The 26273-nt window shown below is 41.7% G+C and overlaps 1 protein-coding gene across 1 annotated transcript; it reads left to right on the top strand.

Moving 5' to 3' along the window:
- ALG14 (ALG14 UDP-N-acetylglucosaminyltransferase subunit) lies at window positions 1-26273 on the top strand. Its single transcript, XM_006114135.4, has 4 exons — window positions 1-188; window positions 4504-4655; window positions 13001-13123; window positions 25880-26273. Exons 1-4 carry the CDS (start codon window positions 59-61, stop codon window positions 26108-26110), a joined length of 636 nt encoding a protein of 211 aa, XP_006114197.2. The 5' UTR covers window positions 1-58; the 3' UTR covers window positions 26111-26273.

The raw sequence follows: 26273 nt of genomic DNA, 5'->3' as shown, positions 1-26273 counted from the left end.
GTTTCCGCACCGTGCGTTCCTGGGTTCTGCGGAGTTCCGACTGTTCCCGCGCCTCGTTATGGGCGTCCTGCAGGCCATGTTGGGTGCCGCTGTGCTGCTGGTGCTGATTACTGCGCTGCTTCTCTTAGTCAGGCGGAACAGCATCCCGCGGACAGGTCCCCTCAGTCTCCTGGTGGTGGCCGGCTCCGGTGAGTAGAGCGGGCCCGCTCCCTGTCGGCCGGCAGAGGGCAGCACAGCGCGCCGGCAAACTCCCGCGGGCGATCCCCGCCGTGAACGACAGCGTCCAGCGCCGCCCCGGAAGCGGTGCATGCTGGGAAGTGTAGTCCGGCAGCCGGTGGTCTGGTGCTGGCTGGGGAAGGCTGCTGGAGCCCCCAGGCAGCAGCCCAGAGCTCTACGGAAATGCAGAGCGGAGGGGGTGACAGGGACAGTTAGGGCGCTGCTTACCGGTCCTGGTTAACCGTTAACCAGCGGGGGGCGGGAGCAGCAACCCCTGTCCACGAGGAGCCTGGTTGCCCCGCAGGCCGGGGCTGCTCCAGCAGGGAGCCAGCGGGGAGCCCCAACAGAGGGTGAGGGGCGAGAGCCCTGCAGGTTGGGAGGGCTGCAGTGGTCTCCAGCCTGGATGCGGCTCGGTTAACCAGCTAACCATGAAGGGAGACCAATGTTTAACCAGTTAGCTGATTAGCCTGGATTTCACATCCCTCGTGGATAGTGAAGGTAGGAGAGGGACAGCCAACGAACAGGAGGACGAAACCCATGGGGGGCATTGAACAGAGAACCCAGGGTGATGGTCACTGTTCAAACACATTTGGGGAGTCAAGTGGGTCACACTTCAGCAACCAGGAAGTCCAAAGGGCAAAACACACCTACGTGGTGAGGAGGCTGTAATTACCCACGACCACCATCACTGACAATAATGCTATTGTCTTATATTTCTTCTTTAATATGTAAGACTGCTTCATCCATTACTGGGTTACAGAGTGGTATTTTATTATATTAAAAGTGTAACCTTTCCACTGCAAGGATTGTAAAATTAACCTCCACTATTCATGGGGCCCTCTGTATGCTATGGATATATTTATTTATTAATAACATTGATATGTATCCTCTGCTGGAATAGAGTGCTGTAGCTATTGAACAGAGCTTGTCAAAACCACACACCCTTAAGGGCAGCAATTGATGTATAGGATGTAGAGTGAAATTTCATTTAAATATGTCTTTTGAGACCTAGCTGTGCTTTCAAGGAAACAAGCACTAGTTCTATCACTTTGTTTTCTGTGTCTTAAAAAAAAAAAAAAAAAAAGAGTGAAAGACACCCCTCTACAAGGACATGTGGGGTTAAGAATGGGGGGAATGAGAGTCTTCTGGAATGACACTGAAAGGGTACATGAAACAATACACACACATCTAAAGAAAATTAAATATGTCTTAGCATCTTTTGCACCATTTTTAGCTTGTTTTATGAGTCACCTGCTGTACATACAATGTTTTTTCTTCAAGTAAGTGAAAAACCCATTTTTGTATGCTTTAACAAAAAAACATTATACTTGCTAAGTGAAAAGCACTCTCACATCATACCCATGTAAGGATTAAGGTAATGGTTTTTAAAACACACACACATATGACTGAGTTTGAATCTGAGAGCTTCCTGCTATAATGCCACTATGGTAGATTTAAATATAAAGACTTTAAATTTGCAAGCCCACTACTGAACTAAGGAGATGTCCTTTAGAACAATGGTTCTCATTCTTTTTCGTACCACAGACCAGCAAACTCATTCACAAACTTTTGGTGGACCAGTAACTTTGTATTTGTATATTTCCATTTTCATTATGCAAACATGTTAATAAAAAATGTTACTGGCCAGCCAAAAGTTTGTGAATGTGCTTGTTGGTCCACGGTATTAAAAGCCCCAGCCCTTAGTGCCAGCCCTCATTCCCTAGAACCCCCCAGCACCAGGCCCTGACCCCAGAGTCCCAGCCTCCTACTCTGAGTCCCCAAGTGCCAGCCCCCCATTCCAAATGCCTCAATACCAGCCCCTCACCCCTGAGAGTCCTCCACCACCACATCGCCCCCCCCTCACTGCTAGCCTCCTGTTTCCAGAGCCCCACTGCACCCAGTCCTCCCAGTAGCCCACCCCAGTGCCAGCTCTGCCCCTATAGCCCCCTCACTATTAGCCCTGCCTCCAGAGCCAGCTCCCTATTGTGGATGCCACAGTGTCAGCCCCTCGCCTTTTAGAGCCCTCCCATCCCTTAGAGCTCCCCAGTAGTAGCCCTGTCCCCAGAGCCCCCCAGCATTAGCTTTGCCTCCAGAGCTCCCAGTGCCAGCCCCCTGCCTCTTAGAGCCCTCCATCCCCAGAGTTCTCCAGCACTAGCCTTGCCCCCAGAGCTCCCAGTGCCTCCCCCCTAGCCCTGTGCTGCCTCCCAGCCATCAGCTTAGTATTGCTTCCTGGGTTGTGGATGTTCTAAGGCTGTCATGCCAGGCTTTGCATGGCTCTTCCACTGTGCAGCGAACTGCTCTTCTGCAGCAGGGAGGAGACCCTACCCCAGCACAGTGCTGAGATATTGCAAGACATGCCTCTCCCAACAGCCGTGGCAGGAAGGGAGACATTGGGCAGTATATCCCAACCCTGGCCCTCAGAGCAGCTGTGGCTCAGCAGCCAGTGGTTGAAAGCCGCACATGGGCAGTCAGTGCAGCTGGGGCAGAGGGAGGCAGGCCATGCTATCCTCGGGAGCAGCGGGATGTCCTGAGCTGGCCCAAACCTCCCTGGCCTCGGTAGCAGTGGGAGGAGGAAACCACATTGCTCCAGCCTCTCTGGAGCACCAGGGAGGCAGGTGGCAGCATGGCCGGAGCATGAAGAGGGCGGGCACTGGGGACAGCATCACTCCACCCCCAGTACACCTACAGCAAGCGTTCTGGGAGTGGAGTGTGAGCAGGGCCAGGCTGGCGGTTTGGGGAAGGCAGAGCCTTCCCCTGACTAAGCCACTGGATGCCCATGGAACTGCTGCTTTAGAACACTTTCAAAAAATATTGTGCAAAAATGTTTGTAAAATTGACAACTATGTGTTTCTGCCGTAAGTGCTGAACTATGGCAGTCTAGATACCATGGTTTTCTTCTGTCAGTCTCCTGCCATGTACAAGTGTCTAGCCATGCATCCTAATTGCTATTAGTCTTCCAGACAATATTTGCCATCACTAAAAGTGTGCCACAGCTGATCGAGTACAACTGAGCTGCTTTATTTCAGTTTGATTTACTGCTGTAACTGATGGCGGAGTGAAAATAACTAGGGTCCCAATTCTGCAAACAGATGCACATGCTTAATTTAAGTACATGAGTAAAACCGTTTGCAAGATCAGGGCATAAAATAGTCCCAACCTACAGCTTGATCCTGCATGCCCTAAGGACAGAGAATTCCGATCAGCTTTAATGAAAGTGTTGCATTTGTGGCTTACAGGAATGGGGTCATATTCAGTTTCACTCTTCAGCAGGCTATCTGGGGTTGTGCCTTGGCACATGAGCATAATGTAACTGTGTGCCTGCTCCTTTAAAAAAACATGTCGGTGGAAGAAAGGAGTAAAAATGAGACATTTAAATTTTGGTGACTATAATTTTTTCACTGAATGGCCCACCAAAATTTTGGTACATAATGTTGCCATTGTTGCTAATTTATTAATGAGCTTAAGTATATAAAGAGTAGCATGAGATTCTATTAACAGGTAAATTGACCATTTCAGGGATGATATGATGGTCCTCCAACTGATATAGCTGTTTTACACGATAGGACCAAACTCTGTTTTAACCATATTCAAATCACTTTACACTCCAGTGAAGATCAGGTACTAGATTAATTACAATGGAAGAATTACAGTGGATGGGTAATGATGGGAGGTATGAGTGATGGGATCTCCTTCCCCCCCTCCCAAACCACAACCGAACTTGGGCAGGGAGAAATAGATGCTCTGGCCCTAAAAATAAGGGCTCCCGTAAAAATGTGTATTCTACACGCCACCTACTCGCTTCCGCCCCCCTCCCATCCCCCTGCTCCAACCACAGCACAGTGTTGGGGGTGTGACCTGCTCTGCCTACTTAGTGCTCACACTGGGGTACAGGGGCTGGCTCCACTCTGCCTGCTCAGCACTCCACGTGGGGCACAGGAACTTGCCCTGCTCCATGTGTTGGGGAATGGGGTCAGAGCATGGGGGCTCCAGCCAGAGAGGAGGGTGTGGGGAGCTGGTCTCTACAGTATGTTTTCTGTATGGGCCTGGTCCAACTCCCATTTTAAATGAGTGAATCTTTCAGTTAATTTCAGTGAGAGTTGAACTGTTTCTGTATTACCTTAGCCATCATAAACAGCCCCTAATTAAATTCCCAGCTCCCAGAGGGGGGTGAGTAATGATGCTAGTAGTAGCAGTGTTTCTCAAAGGAAGAAGTGACCCCCAGCAACAAGTTTTCAGATGGAAGTAGCTAAGTATTTCATATACTAACTAGCTTTGATTTTTTTTCAGGAGGACACACAACAGAAATGCTGAGATTACTCGGCAGTTTGTCCCTGTCATACTCTCCTAGACATTATATTTTTGCAGATTCAGATAAGATGAGTGAAGATAAAATACGTTCTTTTGAACAAAACAGAGCTGAAACTTTCTCCAATTTCCAGGTAAGTCATATACTCATAAGACAGCTTAATCATAACTCTGAAGTTGCACTGTAGTATATTATGTTCAAATGAACACCAGAGTTACCAACTGCACAAACCATGTCTCATTTGGAATCAGCAGAACACAATCAGGTAGCAGCAGAGACCAAAACAAAAAGCAAATGCTGTTAGGGATGTAAAATCCCTTTCAGTTAGTTAACTGGTTAAACACTGTTTAACCAATTAAACAGGGAGGAGCGGGGAAGCCACTCCAGCCTGGTTGGGCTGAACTCCCCTCTCCACCCACTGCAGATGGGCTGGAGCAGTCCTCCCACTGCAGATGGGGGCTGCTCTGGCCAGGCTGGAGCGGTTCTGCCTGCAGCACACCGGGTTGGGCCTATGGTGGGCCCTGCAGAGCTGGAGCTGCTCCCTGCTTGTGCGGGGCTGCTTTAGCCCACTGCTAGTTAACCATAACCAGTAAGCATTACCAAATAAGAGTGATGCTCTCTGGTTAATCATTTATATCCCTAAATGCAGTACAATATTGTGTTAAATGAAAACTTCAAAAAATAAAAGGAAAACAGCAATTTTCTTCTGCACAGTAAAGTTTTGAAGCTATAATAAGTGAATGTTTAGTTGTAAAACTCTGATCAAAATGTTAGGATTTGTTCTTTTTAGAGTTACAGACATTTCAAAGTTACAAAGCACTACCATTCCCTAGATGTTTGTAACTATGAGGATCTACTGTCGTTTAAATCACCTTTAAAAGGATTACTAAAATCATTAATTTTACTTGTTTGATATTGGATCAATTTGAAATAAAACATTCAGCTAAAATGTTTAAGGTGTGTTAATTTGTTACATTTGTACTCTCTGTATATTTCAGAAATGACAAGTTATGTCAAATATCAAATGAACAGAATTGATTACATGTATATTACAGAGATACTGCAAACTTAATAAAGTAGATCATGAAAAATTAAAAGTAGTTTCAGATGTTAGTCCCTTAGTCTCCCTGCCAGTTTTGGTGGCTCCCATACATCTCTCTGTCTGTCTGTCTTTCTTTCTCATTACCTTGTGTAACTCCCACCCAATAACAATAAGGAAAATAACTGTATCTGGGGTATAGTGACCATACATAACCTGCTATCTATTCAATGCATAAGCAACCACGCTTATTTTTTTTTTCATAGTTTCTTAGGGAATGTCTACACAGCAGTGTTATTTTGGAGTAACTGATGTTATTCTGAAATAACATAGTCCACGTCTATGCTACAAGCAACTATTTTGACATAATGTTGAAATTATGTTGAGCTGGAGGACTTCTTACTCCAACTCCTGTAACACTCATTGTATGAAGAGTAAGGGAAATTGGAGGAAGAGTGCTCTTCCTCGGACTTCCTGCTATGTAGACACCGCCAAAAGCTGAAATAAGCTATTTTGACTTCAGCTACGCAGTTAACCTAGCTGAGGTTTTGTTGCTTATTTCAGCTTTAGTCCTGCTGTGTAAGACGTGCCCTAAATGTTGTTGTAATCAGTGTTTCTTCTAACAGTAAATGTAATATATTTGGGGAAAAGTATGGTTTAAATTGATGGTGTCCTCTAAGTTAATATATAGGACTTGACAAATAGTATAATCTATTCGCCCGTGGCGAAGAGCCGGGTTCGGGCGATCTGTGCAAGCGCAGAACGATCTGCTCATGTGCAGATCGCTGGACAGCGCAGCTGGCGAGCAGGGCTCGCCACGGTTCGGCAAGACCTGTTAATATACATTACTTTTTCTCAAATATCTGAAGTGTTTTATACAGGTTGTATCTCCCTTAACCCGGATTCTCTGGTCGGGCAACAGCCATGGTCTGGCAGGTGGCACAGCAGGGAGCTCCGGCCCCTGCAGTCAGGTTGCAGTGGGAGCCCAGCAATGGCAGCCATGGAACTCTGGTCCCAGTGGTGGAGCTTGGGGAGGCAGACACAGAGCTCTGGCAGCGGTGGCCAGAGAGCTCCAACCCCAGCTGTGAAGCTCCAGCCCCAGCAGCGGAGCTCTGTCGCCAGCTGCGGAACTCTGACCCCAGTGGCAGCCATGGCCAGGCAGGCAGCAGTGGGGCTAGGCTAGAGTCCTAGCTGGGAGCAGCAGGACAGCATGGGCCATGTTGGGAGGGACTTCCCCTGGTCCAGCAAATCCCCTCATTCGGGACCGGTTGAGTCTTGAGGGTGCCGGATGTGGGAGGTTCAACCGGTATTACAAAAAGTATACCAAGGACAATTAAATTTGACTTAAATATACCTTTTGAGTTTTGATTTTTGTTCTTGTTGCTGCATGTTTTTATACTTTGGGCTTTCAGTTCTGTGGTTTTTGTAGAATTTATTAGTATTGGGTTGCATTCTAACGTGTAGCCCAATCCATCTGAAGGAATTCTAATGAGAGTTTCTATTGACTACAGATTAAGTCATAACTCTCTCATACTCCATATCACATTTGTCTACTTAGATTCAGAGGTGTGGTACTGGTTAAAAATAACATGAGTCAGTGCCAATGTTTCCTGTAAGCTGAGCACTTGGATGTCCACACAGGAGAGATTCTGGTGCTACCCAACTAATTAGCAGAATTCCCACAGTCAGCAGCATGTGTTTCTAGTGGTGATGCATATCTACACATGCCTTCATACACATAACAAAATTTATTCTGCACATGGATGAACAACATTCGCGGGTGACATAAGGCCTGATCCGACTCCTGGAGTACATCTAAACTATATCCCTTTTTCAATAAAGGGATGTAAATTAGACGTATCGAAATTGTAAATGAAGGATTTGAATTTCCTGCACTTCATTTACATGATGGCGGCCACGGCTTAATTTCGAAAAGCCACTTTTCGAAAAAAAAGTCAAGATGGGGATCGTTCGACAGAAATGCCCCGTTTCGAAAGAGCCTATAACATTTCTGTCGAACGATCCCCGTCTTAACTGCAGGGGGGTTTTGTTTTTTTGAAAAGTGGCTTTTCGAAAAAAGCTGCAGCCGTCATTATGTAAATGAAGCATGGGAAATTCAAATCCCAGATTAATTTACAATTTCAATATGTCTAATTTACATCTCTTTATCGAAAAAGAGTTGTAATTTAGATGTAGCCCTGATAGTCAGTAGTAAGATCTTTATTGACCTCACTTGAAATTGGATTGGGTCCATAAAGTACAAAGCAATAAAATAAAGCTACATGTTTGTTTAGTCTGAAGCACTTCAGTGGTACCTAAAAATGATATTATGCCCTGTGTTTATTATTACTAATTTGCAGAATTTGCCTCTTAATATTCAAAGCAAGAGTAACCAAAATGTAGCCCACAGGTAGTGTGTGGCATACAGAATTATGAAGTGCTGCTTATAGCACAGGACAGTCTTGGTCCATACGGGGACTACTCAGTTTTAAGATGGAGCCTGGAATAATAATAGGACCTGTAACCTCTTCAACCACACTGTTGTACTAAAGATAAAAGCAGCTGCAGTCTATTTAAAGAAAGCTAGGTGCAACCACAAGGTTCCTGGCCAGCTGCCAACACATTTTGTATTTAAGTGAAAAATATTTTTCATAAGTCTGTGGTGAGCCTAGCTGAGAATAATTCAGTATCTTGTTTCATAGACATATTTTGATGGGAATTTCTATTAAAGATTAAGGGGAGAGTTATTCCACCTAAGAAATTACATTCTTCTTTCTGCTTATTTAATGCAGAAGTGAGGTAGAAAGATTTTCCTTCTTGAGAACAAAATACAGTGTCTAAATGTACGGTGGAATGAAGAGAAGGATTTTGGGGTAAAGTTGTTTGAAATCCCTCTGTCTTTCACCTGATAATAGTTAGATAATTAGCATTATTCATAACAAAAAATAGTTTTGGAATCTTCATATTATGTATCATTTTGCTAGGGTCTTTTTAGGGTCATTTAAGAGTTTCTTGATTTTTTCCACCCACTGCAAATGGGCTAACTCCATTATTTTCTTTTCCTTATAGACAGAAGGTAGGAGGAACTCATTTGTGAGGGTCTGAGATGGACTTTTTGGGAACAGATTTTTTTTCCTTTGGAAAAAGAGTCTCAACTCTTTTGAGAAATACAGGCTGCCCACTCTATAAGCATATTCAACATGGGGAGATGGTGGAAAGATCAATTTACCTGCAGCATAGATAGCTTATTTTCAGCCAGCTGAGGAGCATACACTATAGAGTATGCTTTCAGCCTGTTGTTTGTTCCAGCATGGTGAGAGCTTGAGGATTTAATATGTTTTGTTTTGAGTGTACATGTATTAAAGCTCTCCTGTTCCTTTGCAGAAGACTGGAAACACAGTGAATGGTAACTTGCAGAGTTTCCCCCTCATTTATCTTCATAGAGGTGATTTTTCCTCTTCCTATGGAAGGCTAGGAATTGAATCACTGTCACAGGATGTATCTGCCCTATAGCACAGTGTTTCTCAACCAGTGGTACAAGTACCCTTAGGGGTACTCGAGAAGTCTGGGGGGTACATCAATACAACTGAAATTTGGAGAAAACTGAATTTTTGTTTTATGTTTTACAGCGCTTTGTTATTTTTGTATTTTTACACCCAAAAATTTCATCGCACGCCCAGCTACGATTAAGTTGCTTAAACAAATGTGTTGCAACAGTAGAAAAAATTCTGTGTCTGAAAACTGTAGGACTGGGGATACTTATAATTTTTTTAAAGGGGTACTTTATAAAAAAAAAAAGGTTGAGAAACACTGCTATAGCAGTCTTCCAGTTGTGTGGTACTGTAGATGTTTCCTGCCTCACTTTCCTCACATCATCAATAAGTTCACAAAGGCTTTATATAGGGAACAAAGATCAAATAAAGATATAAGCAAGCTTTCACCCCTGGGTCTTAGCTGGAAGACTGAGTCAATCTCAATTTGTGTTCCCACCTAGATCTACCATTCCTTTCCAGCAGGGTTCTTTTAGCACAAGTCCCTTCCTTGGGGTCAGGCATCTTGCCACTACTTAGCAAGAGTCCTTCTAAAGAGATCTGTCAATTATGGTTTCTGAAAGACTTGACTTCCTTCCATCATTTAGAAATTCCCTGTTCCTCAGAGCATACTTTCCAGCATCTCTCATTTAGGGAGCTTTGCTAGATACTTCTCTCATCAGGAACTTCCTGTGTGTAGAATTCTTCGCAACTGAGTCCTGGTAAAAATTTACCGGGTTCACTAGCTAATTAGCTAACCACCATCTCGCCTCATGCTTCCCACACACTTTGCTTTTGAAATACAGGGAGCACGGTGCCAGCGGGGGACTACCTGAATTCCCCCACTCGCCCCATACTCCCTGCAGCGCTTCTGCTTTTGAAATGTAGCAAGAGCCAGCACAGCTCTTGCTACATTTCAGAGGCAGAGGCGCCCATATCAGTTAATCAAATAGTCAGTGTAAATTCCATCAACTGTTCAATTAGTTGTTTAAATTTAACTTCCCTAGTTTCTAATCCCATGAATCTTGAGTAATCCACCAATAGAAAGGGCCTTCAATGCAGAGACTCTTGGCCTCTGCACTGCCCCTTGCCTCTGAGCTCCCCACTTCCCCCAGATCCTTGACTGCACTTTTTCTGCAAGATTCATGCTGCCAGTGCTCTCCTGAGAGCTGCTGCCCATAGAACCTGGTTCTGGAAAGGTTCTGCAGCATTGAACCTCACAAGTTACTGGTTCACCAATAGAATGAGCAGTTTATATTAGAACAGGTGACCTTAATGTTGATGCTTGATTTTATAGCTTCCATTCATTTTATTAAATATTCATATCTGAAGAGGGTTAGTGCAGCAAGGTTAATTAACTCCTATATAGACATATGTCTAACTGCATGTTGGAAATAAGTTTACCCTACACTACATATTCTCTTCTATATCTTACCTTATAAAATAGATCACATTAGGAAATCCTAATTCTTCAGCATGAAAGGAGGTTAAATATATCTAATTCCTTTGGGATCATGTTCAGTTGAACACACTGTTATGGGCCGTGGTAATGGCATGATTCTGCAAGGTAGTAAAAAAAGTCACTAGATAATAAAGGACTACAACAGTAATGTTTAAGTTTACCGTTCTCCAGTTATCTGTTGTTTGACTGCCAGTTTGGACAATTTGATGACTGACTAACAATGTAAAGGTCTCTAGTTGCAGAAAAAGCAATTATAAATAAACACAAACTTATGATATCATATCTGAGGTGAAAAAAGACTAATTGGTCCATCTCTGGTATATATGAATATGATACGCGGACTTCCATTAAAAGATGCATCAGTTTTAAGTGCTTACTGTTAGCCTTTGGATTATAGTACAGATGGAAAATGTTATTGCAAGCTTTCAGTTTCCAAAACAAAATATAGATCGGGGGTGTTGGAAATCATAAGTTTAAAACATACTCTCACATTGTGGTAACTTCTATGTATTGATACGACACACTGCAATTCAGTACTTTCAAAACAAGCTTCCCTTCTATACAATTCCATGTTAAGATTTAATACAGATTTAATACATTCTGTAGTTGTTAAATAGAATGTTTTCACAATGTCATAAGACGGATGACTCAAAATTACAATATTTAAAGAAAAAAGTTTATGACAATGAGTGTGTATTTCAAATGTATAGCTACTTTAGAAAGACTGTTGGAATAATGTTCTGTTCTGTAACTTCTTCTGCTTTTTAACCATTTTTTCCAATCCTCTTTACAGAAAGATTGTCTGTCCAACTTTTATAATGTTAAGAATTTCTCTCTTAGTTTACTTTTTTTAACAAAGTTTTTTTAAAACTTAGTTTCTCCTGATTTTAGTACACCACTCATCAGGGAAACATGAAGTTAGCTAAGATTGGTATATTTAGAATTACAGAAGACTTTATGGTTTTGGTGAAGAGATTAGGAGCATTTCACTTCCAGGTTATCAAGTTGATGATTATTTAAACTTGTTACAAATTGGTGACTGTTGGTGGCCTTTGTGAAATGAGTTAACAGCTTTTGGCCAATTCTTATCAAATAGTGGGCCATCTCTCTAAAACGGTTATCACACATGGTATGTTTGTTTGGAGTTTCACTGTGACTAGAGAGTAACTTTTGACCCATCTGTGTATTCTAGAATTGTTACAATCAGGTCCAAAAGCCTGCTAACAAGGATGTGTGGATTCTAAGTACTATTATCCATGTGCTACCTTTTTGGGGGGGAAGAGGAGGGGATGAATTTCTGCAGTTTTGTGTATCTCCTGATTATTGAATATTCTCTCTCCTCCTCCCTTTAATTTACTAGTTTCTAAATAAATTGACAATACTACTTTTCTCAATTATTAATTTCTTCAAATACTTTTTCTATGTATATTTGTCAGTTTTGTGGCTGATGCATTCATTTGTAGCCGAGGTGGTAATCTTTTTTTCTGTCATGTGCCATTAACCCACAGAAAAAGTAAATTCGGAGTTACTCACCTGCCCAGCAGGACCCAGAGGCTCAAGGCTTCTCCACACAGCAGGGCAAGCTGGTGCTTATAGCTCTATCTTACCTGCCTGGGATAGGGTGCAGAGGCAGTGGTGCTGAAAGCCAGTGGTCCTCAGAACTGGGTCCAAAACTGGGCTGTGGCTCTGGAAGGGAGGGGAGAGACTTGGACAGGGAGTTGAGGCTGGAGCCACAGCTGAGGATGAAAGCAGAGCTCTGTTTGAGGGACTGGTGGCGGTGACCCCACAGAAAATCAGGGGGTACTGCATCACTCACATGTGCATTGAGGTTCAGGGTGTTAGGGAGGGCCAAATGAAATTAACCAATGGGCTGGATCCAGCCTGCCGGCCATTGGTTCCCCAACCTTAATTTAAAGGATAAGAATATCATTTATTTTAATTTTTTTTTAATCTGGATTAAAATAAGAGTATGCTAGCCACTGCCTCATTAGATTCTCTTCTTGCTTATCTCAGTTTTTACACTGCAATAACTCCTTTTCCAGTTTACACTTGGGAAAAGTCAGAAAATTTTGTCCAGTGATGAGTACAAACATAACATTGTTTTAATGCTTAGTGTTGTCCACTAGGTGGGGCACTAAGTTAACAAACTGCAGATGAAGTTGATTCTCGTGTCTATTTTAATGAGCTAAAAATGTTTTAAAGTAATGTGGGATGGAGCGGAAGAGTAGAATTCTGATGTTTAGCAGAGGTATTGTTTTTATGTGTTCTTCTATTTTACACAACAAAGTTCTTGACCAAAGTGTTTACATTCCAGATTTAGACATAACAAGTGCATGTAAAAAGGAGACAATGAGCAACAAACAAATGTTTTTATAATAATGTTGATATATATGCTGTCACATATTCCTTGGAAAGAAAGTAATTTAATTTATCCTGTTCTCTTCTAGTTTACCCTTAATCGCATTCCCAGATGTCGGGAGGTGCAGCAATCTTGGAGCTCTTCAATACTTACAACACTGTACTCTGTACTTTACTCCTTTCCTTTGACTTTCAGACTAAAGCCAGATTTGGTATGTAAAACAAAGCTTGTTAATCGTGAAATGCTTATCTGTTCTAAGAGGGAGTAGCTGTTTGGCATATCAGGCCGTTAATGAATATACAATGTGTGTATACTTATGCTTATGGTCTTTACTCAGGTAAAACTCCCATTAAGAAAAGATGATAAGATCAGACTATAATCAATCTACATACTTTAGAAATGTCTGTTCATCCATCTGTCGCTGAGCCAATTTGTCCAAGAATTCCTCCTAAATGGTAGGAGATAGGACCACCAAATTTCATATGCAGCTTCCTCTTACTCTAACTTAAAGCAAGGCCAAGGTTTGGTTGTGCCAAGAAAATGGGAAGTGCCGGGAATGGGACTGTTTTCCCATGGAAAAGGAGGTGCACAGAGAGGAGGGATATGATATTGACAGTGGCCACTGGGGGAGCAGCAAGCCTGCAGGGGAGAGCTATAGTGCCGAGAGACCACTTGGGGCAGCTGCACCACCAAGAGAATGGCCAGAAGGGCTGGGGTTCCTCCATCTTGTTTATCACAAGACTGAGTAGGTAGCTCCCCGGCCTAACCCTTCCCCCTGTTCCTGGCCATTGGCTGCAGCGCTGGTGGTAGGTTAGGCAAAAGGCTCCTGACAGCTGGGTGGGGAGAGAAAGCCTGGCTGGATGGGACCCCCTGCCCTGAGCCCCTCCTCAGCCCCCAACTTTCATCCTTGCACCCCACATTCTTCCAGACTCCTGCCCCTCTTCCTCCATCTCCAAGGCCCCGCCCTGATTCCTGCATCCCTCCCACTGCCAGCCCCCTGTCCTGAATGACCCAGATGCAACAATGGGTAAGTTTTCTAGTAGTATATTAGAACAAAATTCATGGTCCTTTTTACCAATGCAAAATTGTGTTTCTACTTAGGGTATGTCTACACTACAGTGTTTTGTCGGAAAAATGGCTGTTTTTCTGACAAAACCTGAGTTATGTCCACACTGCAATCGCATTCTTCCAAAAGTATATCGAAAGAACAGAGGGGTTTTTCCAGCGATGGTAATCCTTTTTCTACAAGGAAGAAGCCTTTTTCTGAAAGAGCTTTCGGAAAAAGGCGTGTGTGGACAGGGAAGAGGAAGTTCTTTCAAAAGAAGAGGAAAGAGGAAAAAGCACGGGTGCCCTGGTCCATAGTAATCACATCTTAAATGCGAGATAGCGTCTACACTGAATGGACGCTATATTTCGAAAAAGCAGATCGCTTTTTCGACGCGCTTTTGTGAGTGGATGCTCTCTTTTGGCAGAAGTTTTTTTCAGAAGATATCTTCTGAAAAAAAGGTTCTTCCGAAAGAAGCCTACAGACTAGACATAACAATTTAGCCTTAGCAATAGACTAAATTTTGAAACAGGCAAAGCTGTGCACTGCTTTCACCCTCTGGTATTTAAGAGGTTTATGATATCGTCAACAGAAGAAACAGAATCCTGAACTTAATGTTAGGGGAGTTATTTCTCTGTAGTAGAGTATCTGAATAATACCCTGACCGTGCTTACTAGAGACATTTTGGTGTTGTAGTAAATAGTGCAATAGACAAATAAAGCATCATGGCCTCACAATCAGTAACTGCATGTTTGTGAGGACACCCTGCAATATTTCTTAATAGCTACTAAAAAGAAGGGAAGTGTTAAATTTCATCCCAAAAAATTTAGTTGAGTTCTATAGCTGGAGACCTGTAAAATATCTGTAGTCCTGTGATTGTGGAGGATAATAATTATTGACTTAAATACGACCTAATTTACTTGGGCAGTACATGTAGAAAGGTTCTGATTAAATTTTAAAACTGTCCTCCTGTTTCTGTATTTGTTTCTCTGGCATAGTGTCTCAGGGACTTTTAAAGTATGTGTGAATGTGTTCAATTTTGGAGTCATTGAAATTACGTACTTAGCCTGTTCGCTGGCAATGATCTCATTTAAGGAGATATGCCACTTACCAAAATGTAGATTAGATGCCATCTTTCTAGTAATTTTTTCATTTGTCTTCAAATATGTAAATTCATGCTGTTAGGCCAATACGACAGGTTTCAGAGAGGTTAGTCTGTGTCAGCAAAAAAGGATACAGAGATGGGACTGTGACAGCAGTGCTAATTCAATCAGAATTGATGTGGCTCATCTCCAACATTGGTGAGAAGATGAGAATACCTGAATGAGAAATTGACTACTGTAATAGGAGAACCACTTCATGTTTTTATTTAGAGTTTTAGACTTTGGTTTAGATGTCAAATTTGCATATGAATTCAACTCAGCAATTTCTATCTATAGTCAGTTTTGAAGTTTTTCTGTCTGAGAATGGCAACTACAGATGTGAAAGGCAACCAGTAAGCATCATCCACAATGGGTGATGCTTACCAGTTTTAGATAATTGGTGAAGGCTGGAGCAGCTCCTTTCCCATGCTGGGCAGAGGGCTGCTCAAGCCATACGGCAACCGCTGCAGAGCCATACGAGAACTGCTCCAGCTCAGCTGGAGCAGCCCATGTGCACCTGTGGCAGGGGGCTATTCCAGTCTGGCCGTTGGGGAGGGGCACGCTATTCCAGCCAGGCTGGAGCGCCTCCCTACTAGCTTCCCCTTTAATTGGTTAATCTGTGAAACATAATGGCTGTGTCTACATTGGCACCCTTTTCCGGAAAAGGGATGCTAATGAGACACTTCGGAATTGCAAATGCCACGGGGGATTTAAATATGTCCCGCGGCATTTGCATGAACAGGGCTGCCACTTTTTTTCTGGCTCGGGGTTTTGCCAGAGAAAAGCGCCAGTCTAGATGGGATCTTGCGGAAAATAAACCCTTTTCCGGAAGATCCCTTATTCCTACTTGAAAGGAATTCTTTCGCATGGAGACAGTCTGGTTTATCTTATGTACATGGCAGAGGGGCATTGTTGGCACATGTTCGCATATATTAAATTAGTTGATGTGCACGTGATTGAACCTTTGATGGTATAGCTGATGTTGCTAGGTTCTGTGATGGTGTCATTAAGATAGATATGTGGACAGAGCTGGCAATAAGGTTTGCTGCAGGAATAGGTTCCTGCATTAGTATTTCTGTTGTGGAGTGTGAGATTATTGGTGATTATTTGTCTCAGGTTGTGGGGCTGTCTGTAAGTGAGGGTTGGCCTGTCTCCTAAGGTCTGTGAGAGCGAAGGATCATCTGATAGGTTGTAGAGCCTTGATGATGTGTAGGAGAGGTTTTAGGTGAGGGTTGTAGTGTGCTTTGAATGAAAGCTGGAGGTGCATAAGTATGTATAGGGGTCAGTAGGTTTCTAGTATATAGTGGTATTTATGTGATCATCAGTTATTTGTACTAGTGTCCAGGAAGTAGATCTCCTGCGTGGACTGGTCCAGGATGAGATTGATGGTGGAGTGGAAATAATTGAAATCCCAGTGGACTTCTTCAAGGGTCCAGATGACAAAGATGTTGTCATTGTAGTGTAAGTAGAGGAGGAGCACTTGGGAATAGGAGCTGAGGAATCTTTGTTCTAAGTCAGCCATAAATATGTTGGTGTACTGATGAAGTAGGTTTTACCCATGAAAGCTCATGACCTAATAAATTTGTCAGACTCTAAGGTGCCTCAGGACTGCTCATTTTCTTCTCAACACTGTTGGAGACAAGCCACATCCTCTCTCATTTAATTAGCACTGATGTCACAGTCCCATCTCTGTATCCTTTCCTTTTCTTTATTTTTGTCTTTTTCTCTTCAGCATCTGAGAAAGTGAATTGTAGCCAGTGTTCTCTGTAAGCTGAGTGCTTGGGCAGTTGCCCAGGAGAGATTAAAATGCCATCCAGCTGATTAGCAAAGTGCCCATAGCCTTGCACAGCTGGCAGCATGTGTTTCTATTGGTGCTGTATATCCGTGCATGCCTGGCCAGAAAAAAATAGAGGGAACATTGGTTGTAGCTCACAAAAGCTTATTCTCTAAGGGTATGTCTACACTAGCCCCCTAGTTGGATCTAGGGAGGCTAATGAGGGCGACCGAAATTGCAAATGAAGCATTAAATTAGCATGTTCCTGGTTGCTATTAAAGCTCTAACTCGAATTAGCTGGTATTCTTCCTGGAATGAGGGTTACCAGCTAATTCGAGTTAGGGCTTTAATTTGGAATCCCGTTTCTCTGCCGCATGTAGACGCGGGCAGTTACTTCAGGCTAGTCAATTTCTAAAATGGCGACCGGCGGGGATCATGCTAATGAAGTGCGGGATATTTAAATCCCGCACTTTCATCTTTAAAGTGCCACTGGATTCCTTGTTGTTAAAGCCAATATGTTTCTGTTACTATCACGTAGTGCATTTGAATAAATCCTAAGCATTCAAAATTGTTACTTTTGCATTTGACTATATTTATTAAAGATTGGTCCAGCATCACACACAAAAAAAAAAAAACCACCTGAATTTGAGCCAAACTTCCTCAACGTTAATGTGCTTAAATTCAGGGTTTTGGTTCTGATCTATCTCTAATATTTAGCTACATTTTAGTGAAATCTTGTCCCCCCCTTTTTTTCTGATATTCACATTTTTAATTTTAACATTTCATAAAGTTCCCAAAATAACAACATTATTTAAATACATACAACTTCATCCGCCCTTCACTCCTATTCATCTGTATGTGTCCTTAAAGATTGCAACAAGACTTGTTTGGGATGCCTATTGATAACATATAATTACAGAATCCTCAGTAGTGATGGTATAAACAAGACAAGCAATTGTAACAAAGCTTTTTAAAAACTTCAGTTACCTACTATAGTAATTCTAAATAACATCAAGGTTAACTACATATGCAGTATTCTGCACCATGATAGCTTCTGTAAATCACTGATCCTCAACCACTCCAGACTACTGTACCCCTTTCAAAAATTTGATTTATTTTGAATACCCTCAAGTTTCACTTAAAATTACTTGCTTCCAAAAATCAGACATAAAAACAAGTGTCACTGCATTCTATTACTGAGAAATTGCTTACTTTTTCATGTTTAGCATAGAAAGTAAATCAACTGAAATATAAATATTGTAATTACATTTCAGTGCATAGTATATAGAGCAATATAAACAAAATATTGCATGAACTTTTACCTTGAACTGACTTCACTAGTGTTTTTTATGTAGCCTGTTGTAAAATTGGGCACACATCTAGATGAGATGATGTATTCCGTGGAAGACCTTTGTATACTCCCAGGTTACATGTACCCCCGGTAGAGAATCACTGCTGTACACAATCTGTTTATGGGCCTGATCCTAGTCTTTTTGGCTTAATTGGTGGAGTTAGGTTTGTGTCACAGCAAGCCTCATATGTAGTTTAAATAAAACAGAAGATCAAGGAAAAGTCATTGTGGAGTCCCCTGCCCTTCTTTCCACACAGTAATTAAAAAAGAAAAGCAAAGAAAAGGTAAAGTGCCTTTTATCCAATTAAATGGACAGCTTATATGAAACCAGAGTAATGAGTGCATGAGGAAATTGCCTTGCTACAGCAATGGTTTCATTTAATGGTATCTATTTTATCAAGTTATCATTATGAGTGAAATTGACTGGAAAATCTGAGTAGTTTAATATGCTACCAAAGCAGCCGACGTGGAAAATCATATGAGAAGAACACTGAAGTAACTGTTGCATAATTCAATCGATCCTTTGTTTGTAAAAGAACCTTAAAATGGCTGAGACATTTGCTGGTAAAATTGTCAAGTTGTGTCAAAATTGCTAGTCTATTGGTAGTTTAGTATGCACATAATGCTTTTGACATTATAAAAAAAAATCCATCTTGATAAAATGAATAATAGTTTAAAGAAACAGTACATCTTTGCCAATTACCTAAGCCCTTTGCATTAAAATACCACACACGTATTGAGAAAATTTAAGAACAATTGTATAATGGTCATACTTGGGGCCAAAAATCTATATACGGGAAGCAGCAGACTCTGCTGCAGTGGTCTTATATGCCTTTTCTCTTAGTTGTGAGGAGAATAATATCTGCTTCCGTACCTTGCGTTGGGCTTGTGGTGACTGCTCATGCTTTGTGTTAGGGAGCAGAATTCAGTATCCTACCCTGAAGTCATTTGGAGTTGAGGATGCTGAACAACTCTCAGGAGGTGCTCAGTATATTTCTAGCTCAGACACTTGGTTAAACAAAAAAAAAAACATTCTTCATAATCCTTTTCAGACAGATTCTGGAGCTAAAATTTTCAAAAGTGGAAAAAAAATTGGTTGTCAAACTTGAGACATCTTAGAGGGGCCTAATTTTTAGAGTACAAGTGCTCAAAAGGGGCTTGTGATTTTGGTAGATAACACTTTAAAGTGTTATCTACCAAAATCACAAGCCTCTTTTCAAAATCGTATTTCTATTTTTGTCAAAGAGCAATGCCTTAGAAATAATTAAGCATTGTAAAATGCCCAGATTTTAAGCTATAGGTTGGACCTCGCTGGTCCAGCAAGGTCACGACAGAATTTGCCAGTCCAGGGGAGGTGATCCCTGCCATGGACTGAAAGCCAGCCGGCCCCCTGCCTCTGGCCCCCTCTTTCCTTTCACCCACTCTGCTGCCACCAACCCCAACCCTGGGCTGCCTTTGGCAGCTGAGGCTCTCTGGTCCTAGCATGCGCTGCCGTGTGCAGCCAGATTTCCCCAGCCCGCCGCTGCCTTTGGCAGCCAGGCTTCTCCAGCCCCCAACCCCGCCCTGCCACTGGCTGTCGGGGTTCTCCAGTTCTGCGCTGCCATGGGCTGCCACAGTGGCCAGGCTTCTCTGATCTATGACCCCATGCTGCCATGGGCATCCAGGCTTCTACAGTCGCCGGCCCCATGCTACTGCAGGTGCCTGGGGTTCCCCAGCCCTTGGCTCCATGCTACCAGGCAACACAGCTGCCTTGGCCCCACTGCTGGCACGGCAGAATGCAGCTCTGGCCCCGCTGCTGCGGCTCTGCTGGCAGCCAGCACGTGGCCCTGATCGACTGCCAACCTGCCATGGCCCCAGATGAGCTTCCCCTGCCAGCGAGGCTGCTGCGGCTCTGTCCCCACTGCCGACCGCAGCACAACAGCACTGCCAGGCTGGCACGCATGGGCTGCCTCTACCCTGCTACTATGGTCTTGCTGCCGCCACGCGTGTGCTGGTGCCCTGACCCCGCTACCATCAGCCTCACCTTTCATGGGGCTCTCAGCTGCTGGCCTTCCTGCCCTGGGACTCTCTTGTTCAGCAACTGGACCACGGATGTTGTCGGACAAGAGAGTCCCAGTTTAGGGAGGTGCACCCTGTAATTAAATTGACCATAACAAAGTTGGGATGTAAAAAGTCATATAAAAATATAATTGTAACCGCTAAAAATCCTAGTGGTTACATGCCACTGCATGCTCTGCAGTATATCTTCTAAAAGTTATACTGTGGAGCCCGCAGCAAAGCCTCCCTGGGAGCAAGACTGGCAGGGCCCCCAGGCCCGCTCCTAGAGAGGCTTCGCTGCTTCTCTGCAGTATAAGGGTATAATCATAACAGAAATAGATAAACTGATGCTTATCTGTTAACTGTTTAAATGGTTATACTTTTATATTCCTATAACAAACTTAGATATTTGTTATAGAAATGCTCACACAATGAAAGCATATGAAAGGAGACCTTTATTTCTCTTAGCTAAGATTTTCCATTCTCTGTTCCATGTTTAAAATGTCTTAAGTTCACAGCACTTGAGCAAGTTGCTAAAATGGATAATAAGTTATTGTTCCTTTATATCATGACTCTCATTAGATCTTTGTTGTAAGCCTTTCCTATTTTTTACATTTTAAACAAGTGCACTGTGTGTGATGCTACTAATAAGGGGAATCTGGTAGCTTGTTTTGTGTGCCAATGTATTTTTTCCCCATGGTTGTCTTGTACCATACTGTTTTTATATTATGTCTTGTCTACTAGTATCCTTTTTAGATTAAAAAAACTCAGTGTACAAGAGAAACCATAGTAGGACAAGGAAAAAGGTCAGCTCTGTAACTTGCACAGTATAAAAAAAGGAAAGTTTAACCTCACAAAATTAAGACTGCGTTCTCTTCCAGGATTTGTTAAAGCACAATAGTCTCTTCTGTTCTTTGCTTAATACTTTACACATCTATAGAACTTTTCATCTTCAAAGCACTGGGGGCAGGAGAGAACAAACCTAACTGACTTCAAGACTGATCTTGATAAATTTATGAAAAGGGATGATAATTGGGGATTTCCTACAATGGCATATGGCCTATTGGCAGCTGCCAGTAGCAAAAATCTCCAGTGCCCAGAGATAAGACACTATATGGGAAGGGCTCAAGTCACCTGGGAAAGAATTCTCTGTAGTCTTTGCACACTGGCCATTGCCCACATGCTCAGGGTCTAAGACTTCATGGAGTTTCTTCTTTCTTTCTGAGTAATAGAATAGAGTGATGAATGTGGGTTTTGTTTTGTTTTGTTTTTGTTTGTTCGTTTTGTTTTTAGAGACAAGAATATGGGAAAAGAATTTGGGGTTGGCTCTGTAAAAATCATATTCTGGTTATGGTGGAAAAGTTTCCATCACAAGCAGAAACAAAAGAACTGTGTACATAAAACTTAAGTAATTGCACTGTCTTTGTTCTCCCATTTCCTCCTTCATTCCCAGGATTCATTACTCTAATTTGTCATGTCTGCCCTGGCGAGCGAATGTGTCTCTTCTAGGGTAGTCAGTTAATCACAGTTAACTCATATGATTAACTCAAAATTAAATGCAATTAAAAGATAAATTTCAGTTAATTGTGGTTTTAATTGCACTTGAACAATAGAAAGTCTATTATAATTCATTAAATATTTTGAGGCTTTTCTACATTTTCAAATATATTAATTTCAATTACAACACAATACAAAGTATACAGTGTTCAATTTATATTTTTATTACTAATGTGCACTGGAAAAATAGCATTTTTCAATTCACTTCACACAAGTACTGTAGTGCAATCTCTCTATTGTGAAAGTGCAGTTTACACATGTAGATTTTTGTTACAGGACTGCAGTCAAAACAAAATAGTGTAAAACCTTGGAGCCTACAAGTCCACTCAGTTCAACTACTTCAATCAATCAGTAAGACAGATTTGTTTACATTTGCAGGAAATAATGGTTCCTGCTTCTTCTTTATAATGTAACCTGAAAGTGAGAACAGGCATTTGCATGGCACTGTTGCAGGCAGCAATAATATAAATGTTTATAACCAAGTCTTCAGGTCTCCTGTATTAATTATAATGAAGCAAAAGTCTGTGATTTTGTCTTTAATTTTTATTTTCCAGGAATGCGGTTTCACTGCAGATGAGTGTAATGGCTGTAATGTCAAAATTAGAGGCAACAGGGCCGGGGGAGGCAGGCAGAAGCGATTATTCATGGGAAGCTGGCTTTTAAGCCAGCTTTTTGTGTGTGCTGACTTCTGCAGAGCCGCCTCCCCGCTTTTTGCTGGTCCTCTCCCCCCACACTCTGTGGGAGGCAGCAAGAGGGGGCAGGCAGCTCCACAGAAGCCAGTATGCACAGAGAGACAGCTTAAAAGCAGTCTCTCCATGAGTGATAGCTTCTGCAGGAGCCAGCATGTGCAGGGAGCCAGCTTAAAAGCTGTCTCTCTCCACAGGTATTGGCTGCCACCTTCCCTGCCCCTCTTGCTACCTCTGATAGAGGGGCAGCAAGGTGGGGGGAGGGGTATTGTGTGTAGTTATGATTAACCAGTAAGCCCAGGCTTATCAGTTAATTGCATAACCGACTACCCGCTAACATCCCTAGTTGCTATAACATCACTTGTGGCTCCATTATCAGTCAGCATAAATGGGAAAAGTCTGAAGGCTGCTCTACATCATAAGCCATTGTAGAGAAGCTAACTGATTTCTTTTCATCAGTCTCCACTTTAGAAGATATGAGGGAATACCCACATCGGAGTTATTATTTTTGCAAACAAGTCTGAAGTACTGTCACAGACTACTATGTCAATAGAAGAGATTTTGGAACAAACTGATAAACTCAACAGTAATAAGTTACCAGGACCACATGGTATTTACCCAAGAGTTCTGAAGGAACTCAAAATATGAAATTCCAGAACTACTAATTGTATTTTGTAACCAAGCTCTGAAATTAGTCTTTATATCAGATGACTGAAAGGTAACTAATATGGTATCAATTTTTAAAAAAAGGCTCTAGAGGAGATCCTGGCATTTATAGTCCAGTGAGCTTAACCTCAGTATTGAGCATTTGGTAGAAACAATAGTAAAGAACAGAATTATTAGACACTGAGGTTATGTCATAGAAAATTCCACAAATCAGGTAAAGTGGTATTAAGCCGAAGTGATCTCTGTTTCACTGCTGCTCTTAGGATTCTGAATAGCAGAGATGAAACTGACCGGATTATGCTTTGCTGCAATGATGTGTCTGTGTGTAGACTTGACTCTGGATGACAACATCAAGTTACTTAATTCACATTTGGAATATTATCTTTGGGCACGTCTATACTAAACAGAAAGGCTGGCTTAAAATATGCAACTCGAGATATGTAAATAACACAGCTGGAATCAACTTACCTTACGACAAATTTCTCCCATGTCCCCTCAGCAGGAGGGTGATGGGAGACACTCTCCTATCAACTTCCCTTACTTCTCCTGACTGTAAAGAATACCTGAGTTGACGGGGGTGCACTCAGTGTTAGATTTAGTGGGGCCTTACTAAACCTGCTAGATTGAATGCTGGAAGATGGACCTCCTCAGTGTCAAGCCTCAATTTAGTACTGACGTGGCCTAAGTAACTGTAAGGTGGTAGAATTATTATTTTAATTAGAGCTTAAATTATGCAGAAATTATATGTCAACTCTCATTCTCAACATTTTGGAAAGTGGACTTTCAAGCCTGATATAGGTACTCAATATCTAGCGCATCAACAGCTTTGAAAAAACAGCATATTATTTTGAAATTTAAAATCTGATGTGCAGTTGATGTTCTCAACTGAATTGCTTCATAATTAGAAAAAGGCTAGTATGAAAAGAATTACACTGTAATTTTATTATACAAATAATTTTTTTACTGTTGACATGTAGCAAACATTTCTTGGTTAACTGGGGCATTGCGTAATACTACTCCTGAATTTCAATGATTTAGAGAGTTTAAAAAGTGTTACCCATTAAGCTGTCTTTCCCCACTGTATATACAGTTTAATCAAAATCAAATGTGAATAATTTCTGTAAAAACCACACAAGAAATGAAATTTTATTTTGCATATAAACTTGGTGGCTGTTGATTAATATGAGAAAATAACCTAAGCTGTGTCATCCAAAGACTGCCAGATGTCTATCAAACTACTTGTAACTTTCTACACAAAAAGAAGTCTTTAGAGAACTGGAAATACAAAATGTAATAGCCTAAAATAAGTTTTTCACACACACTTTAATGGCCGGACCCTGGGAGTGCTGAGGTAATGGGAGTTGTGTGTTTTTAATTAGTTCTGCTGACAAGAGCAGAGGATAGGGAACCAAGATCCCCAGATTCTGTGCTCTTGGCTATGGAACAACTGTTTGATCTTAGCCAAGTCACTTTTGGCCAAAATTTTCACATGTGGATGCCAAACTTTATGTACTTAAGTAACAGGGGCCTGTTTTTTAGATGAAATTAGTGCCCATAAGTGTGAGAAGTGCAGGACTGAATCGATAACACAAATTGTGTGTCCCTATTATCTAAAGTTATTCAAATTTTACATTGCATCCCAGGGAAGTAAAGCTGTTTTAGTCATAATAAAATACAATGTCTCCATTATTTACCAGACAATCTGCTACTGTTCCAAATGTGCCGATAAGTCTCTCTCAGTTTAGTAACCATGACCCCTATCCCTGAAATCAGGCTACTTTTACTTAGGAAGCTAAATGGGTTAGATGCCTGAAGATATCCTAGTTTGAAAATGTTGGCTATACCCTCTTTGTGCCTCCTCTTACTAATCAAACAGAAATATCCTTTATCTCGCTAGAGTAATTAATATTTGCCAGGCATGTACCTACAAAAGAGCACAATGGTAACAAGTTTTGGTAAAAACTCCCAAGTGCTTACTAGAAAATCCCCAATAATTCAGCAGATCAGCTAATAAGCCTTAATAAAAGCCCTAATTCAGCAAAGCTTTAAGCATGTACATGTGCTGCCTCTGGGCCAGAATTTAGGAGGTTTATAACTGTATTGTCCAGTTCAAAAATCTTAATTAAACTTTTTAGGCTTTATTGTGCTTCATTCATGGGTCTCCTGTTGTCATCAGTGAAAGCACTGCCTGAAGCCAGTATTTGACCATTTTCTTTGCTAGTTGTGTTCTTGAAAGTGGTTGAATTTTGATCCCTTCATAAAAAGTAACTTCTAGGAAAGATACTCCCACCTCACCCCAATATTTGATATTTAAAACTGGTTCTCAATCTTTTTATTCTAGTGACCCTTTCACATAGCAAGCTTCTGAGTGCAACCCCTCTTATAAATTAAAAAAAAAAGTTTAAAAATATATTTAACACAATTATAAATGCTGGAGGCAAAGTGCGTTTTGGAGTGGAGGTTGTCACTTGCAACTCTCCCAACCCCCACCCCCCATGTAATAATCTCTCAACCTCCGGTTTGAGAACCTCTGGTTTAAAATATTTTTGGAAGCTAATTGCATTGTAACCCCTACTGTAAATTTGCCTTTGCTTTTTGTTTAGTATTAATAAAGGTCTAATTTTTGTGAATGTAATAGTCTATGGAAACATAAGGTTTTTATACATATGAAAAAAGTCTGATGTATGACTTTTGTTTTGTTTCTTTTAGATATTGTGCAACGGACCAGGAACATGTGTCCCTGTTTGTATATCTGCCCTTCTCCTTGACATACTGGCACTAAGGAAAGTTATCATTGTGTATGTAGAGAGCATCTGCCGAGTGGAAACGTTATCCCTGGCTGGAAAAATTCTTTACTACTTTTCAGATTACTTCATAGTTCAGTGGCCTGCTCTGAAGGAAAAATATCCCAAGTCTGTATATCTTGGTCGAATAGTATGACAACAAAAAGCAAACTTCATTTATAACGAATTCACATTTTTGCAGGTAGCACCTCTTATTAGTTAAAGGGATATATTTATTTCCTCAGGGTTCTTGATTTGAGATTTACTCGTTGGTATAAGCCAAATGCAGATGTCAAACAGCCAAGACTTGAAAGCAGACT

The sequence above is a fragment of the Pelodiscus sinensis genome, chromosome 9 (assembly GCF_049634645.1).
Source record: "Pelodiscus sinensis isolate JC-2024 chromosome 9, ASM4963464v1, whole genome shotgun sequence".
Taxonomy (NCBI): domain Eukaryota; kingdom Metazoa; phylum Chordata; order Testudines; family Trionychidae; genus Pelodiscus; species Pelodiscus sinensis.
This window is presented reverse-complemented; position numbering and strand designations above follow the sequence as displayed.

Coding starts and splice junctions, on each gene's coding strand:
- ALG14 (XM_006114135.4), top strand. CDS start 59: ATGGGCGTCCTGCAGGCCATGTTGGGTGCCGCTGTGCTGCTGGTGCTG. Junction 189..4,503: donor CCTGGTGGTGGCCGGCTCCG/GTGAGTAGAGCG, acceptor ATTTTTTTTCAG/GAGGACACACAACAGAAATG. Junction 4,656..13,000: donor AAACTTTCTCCAATTTCCAG/GTAAGTCATATA, acceptor GTTCTCTTCTAG/TTTACCCTTAATCGCATTCC.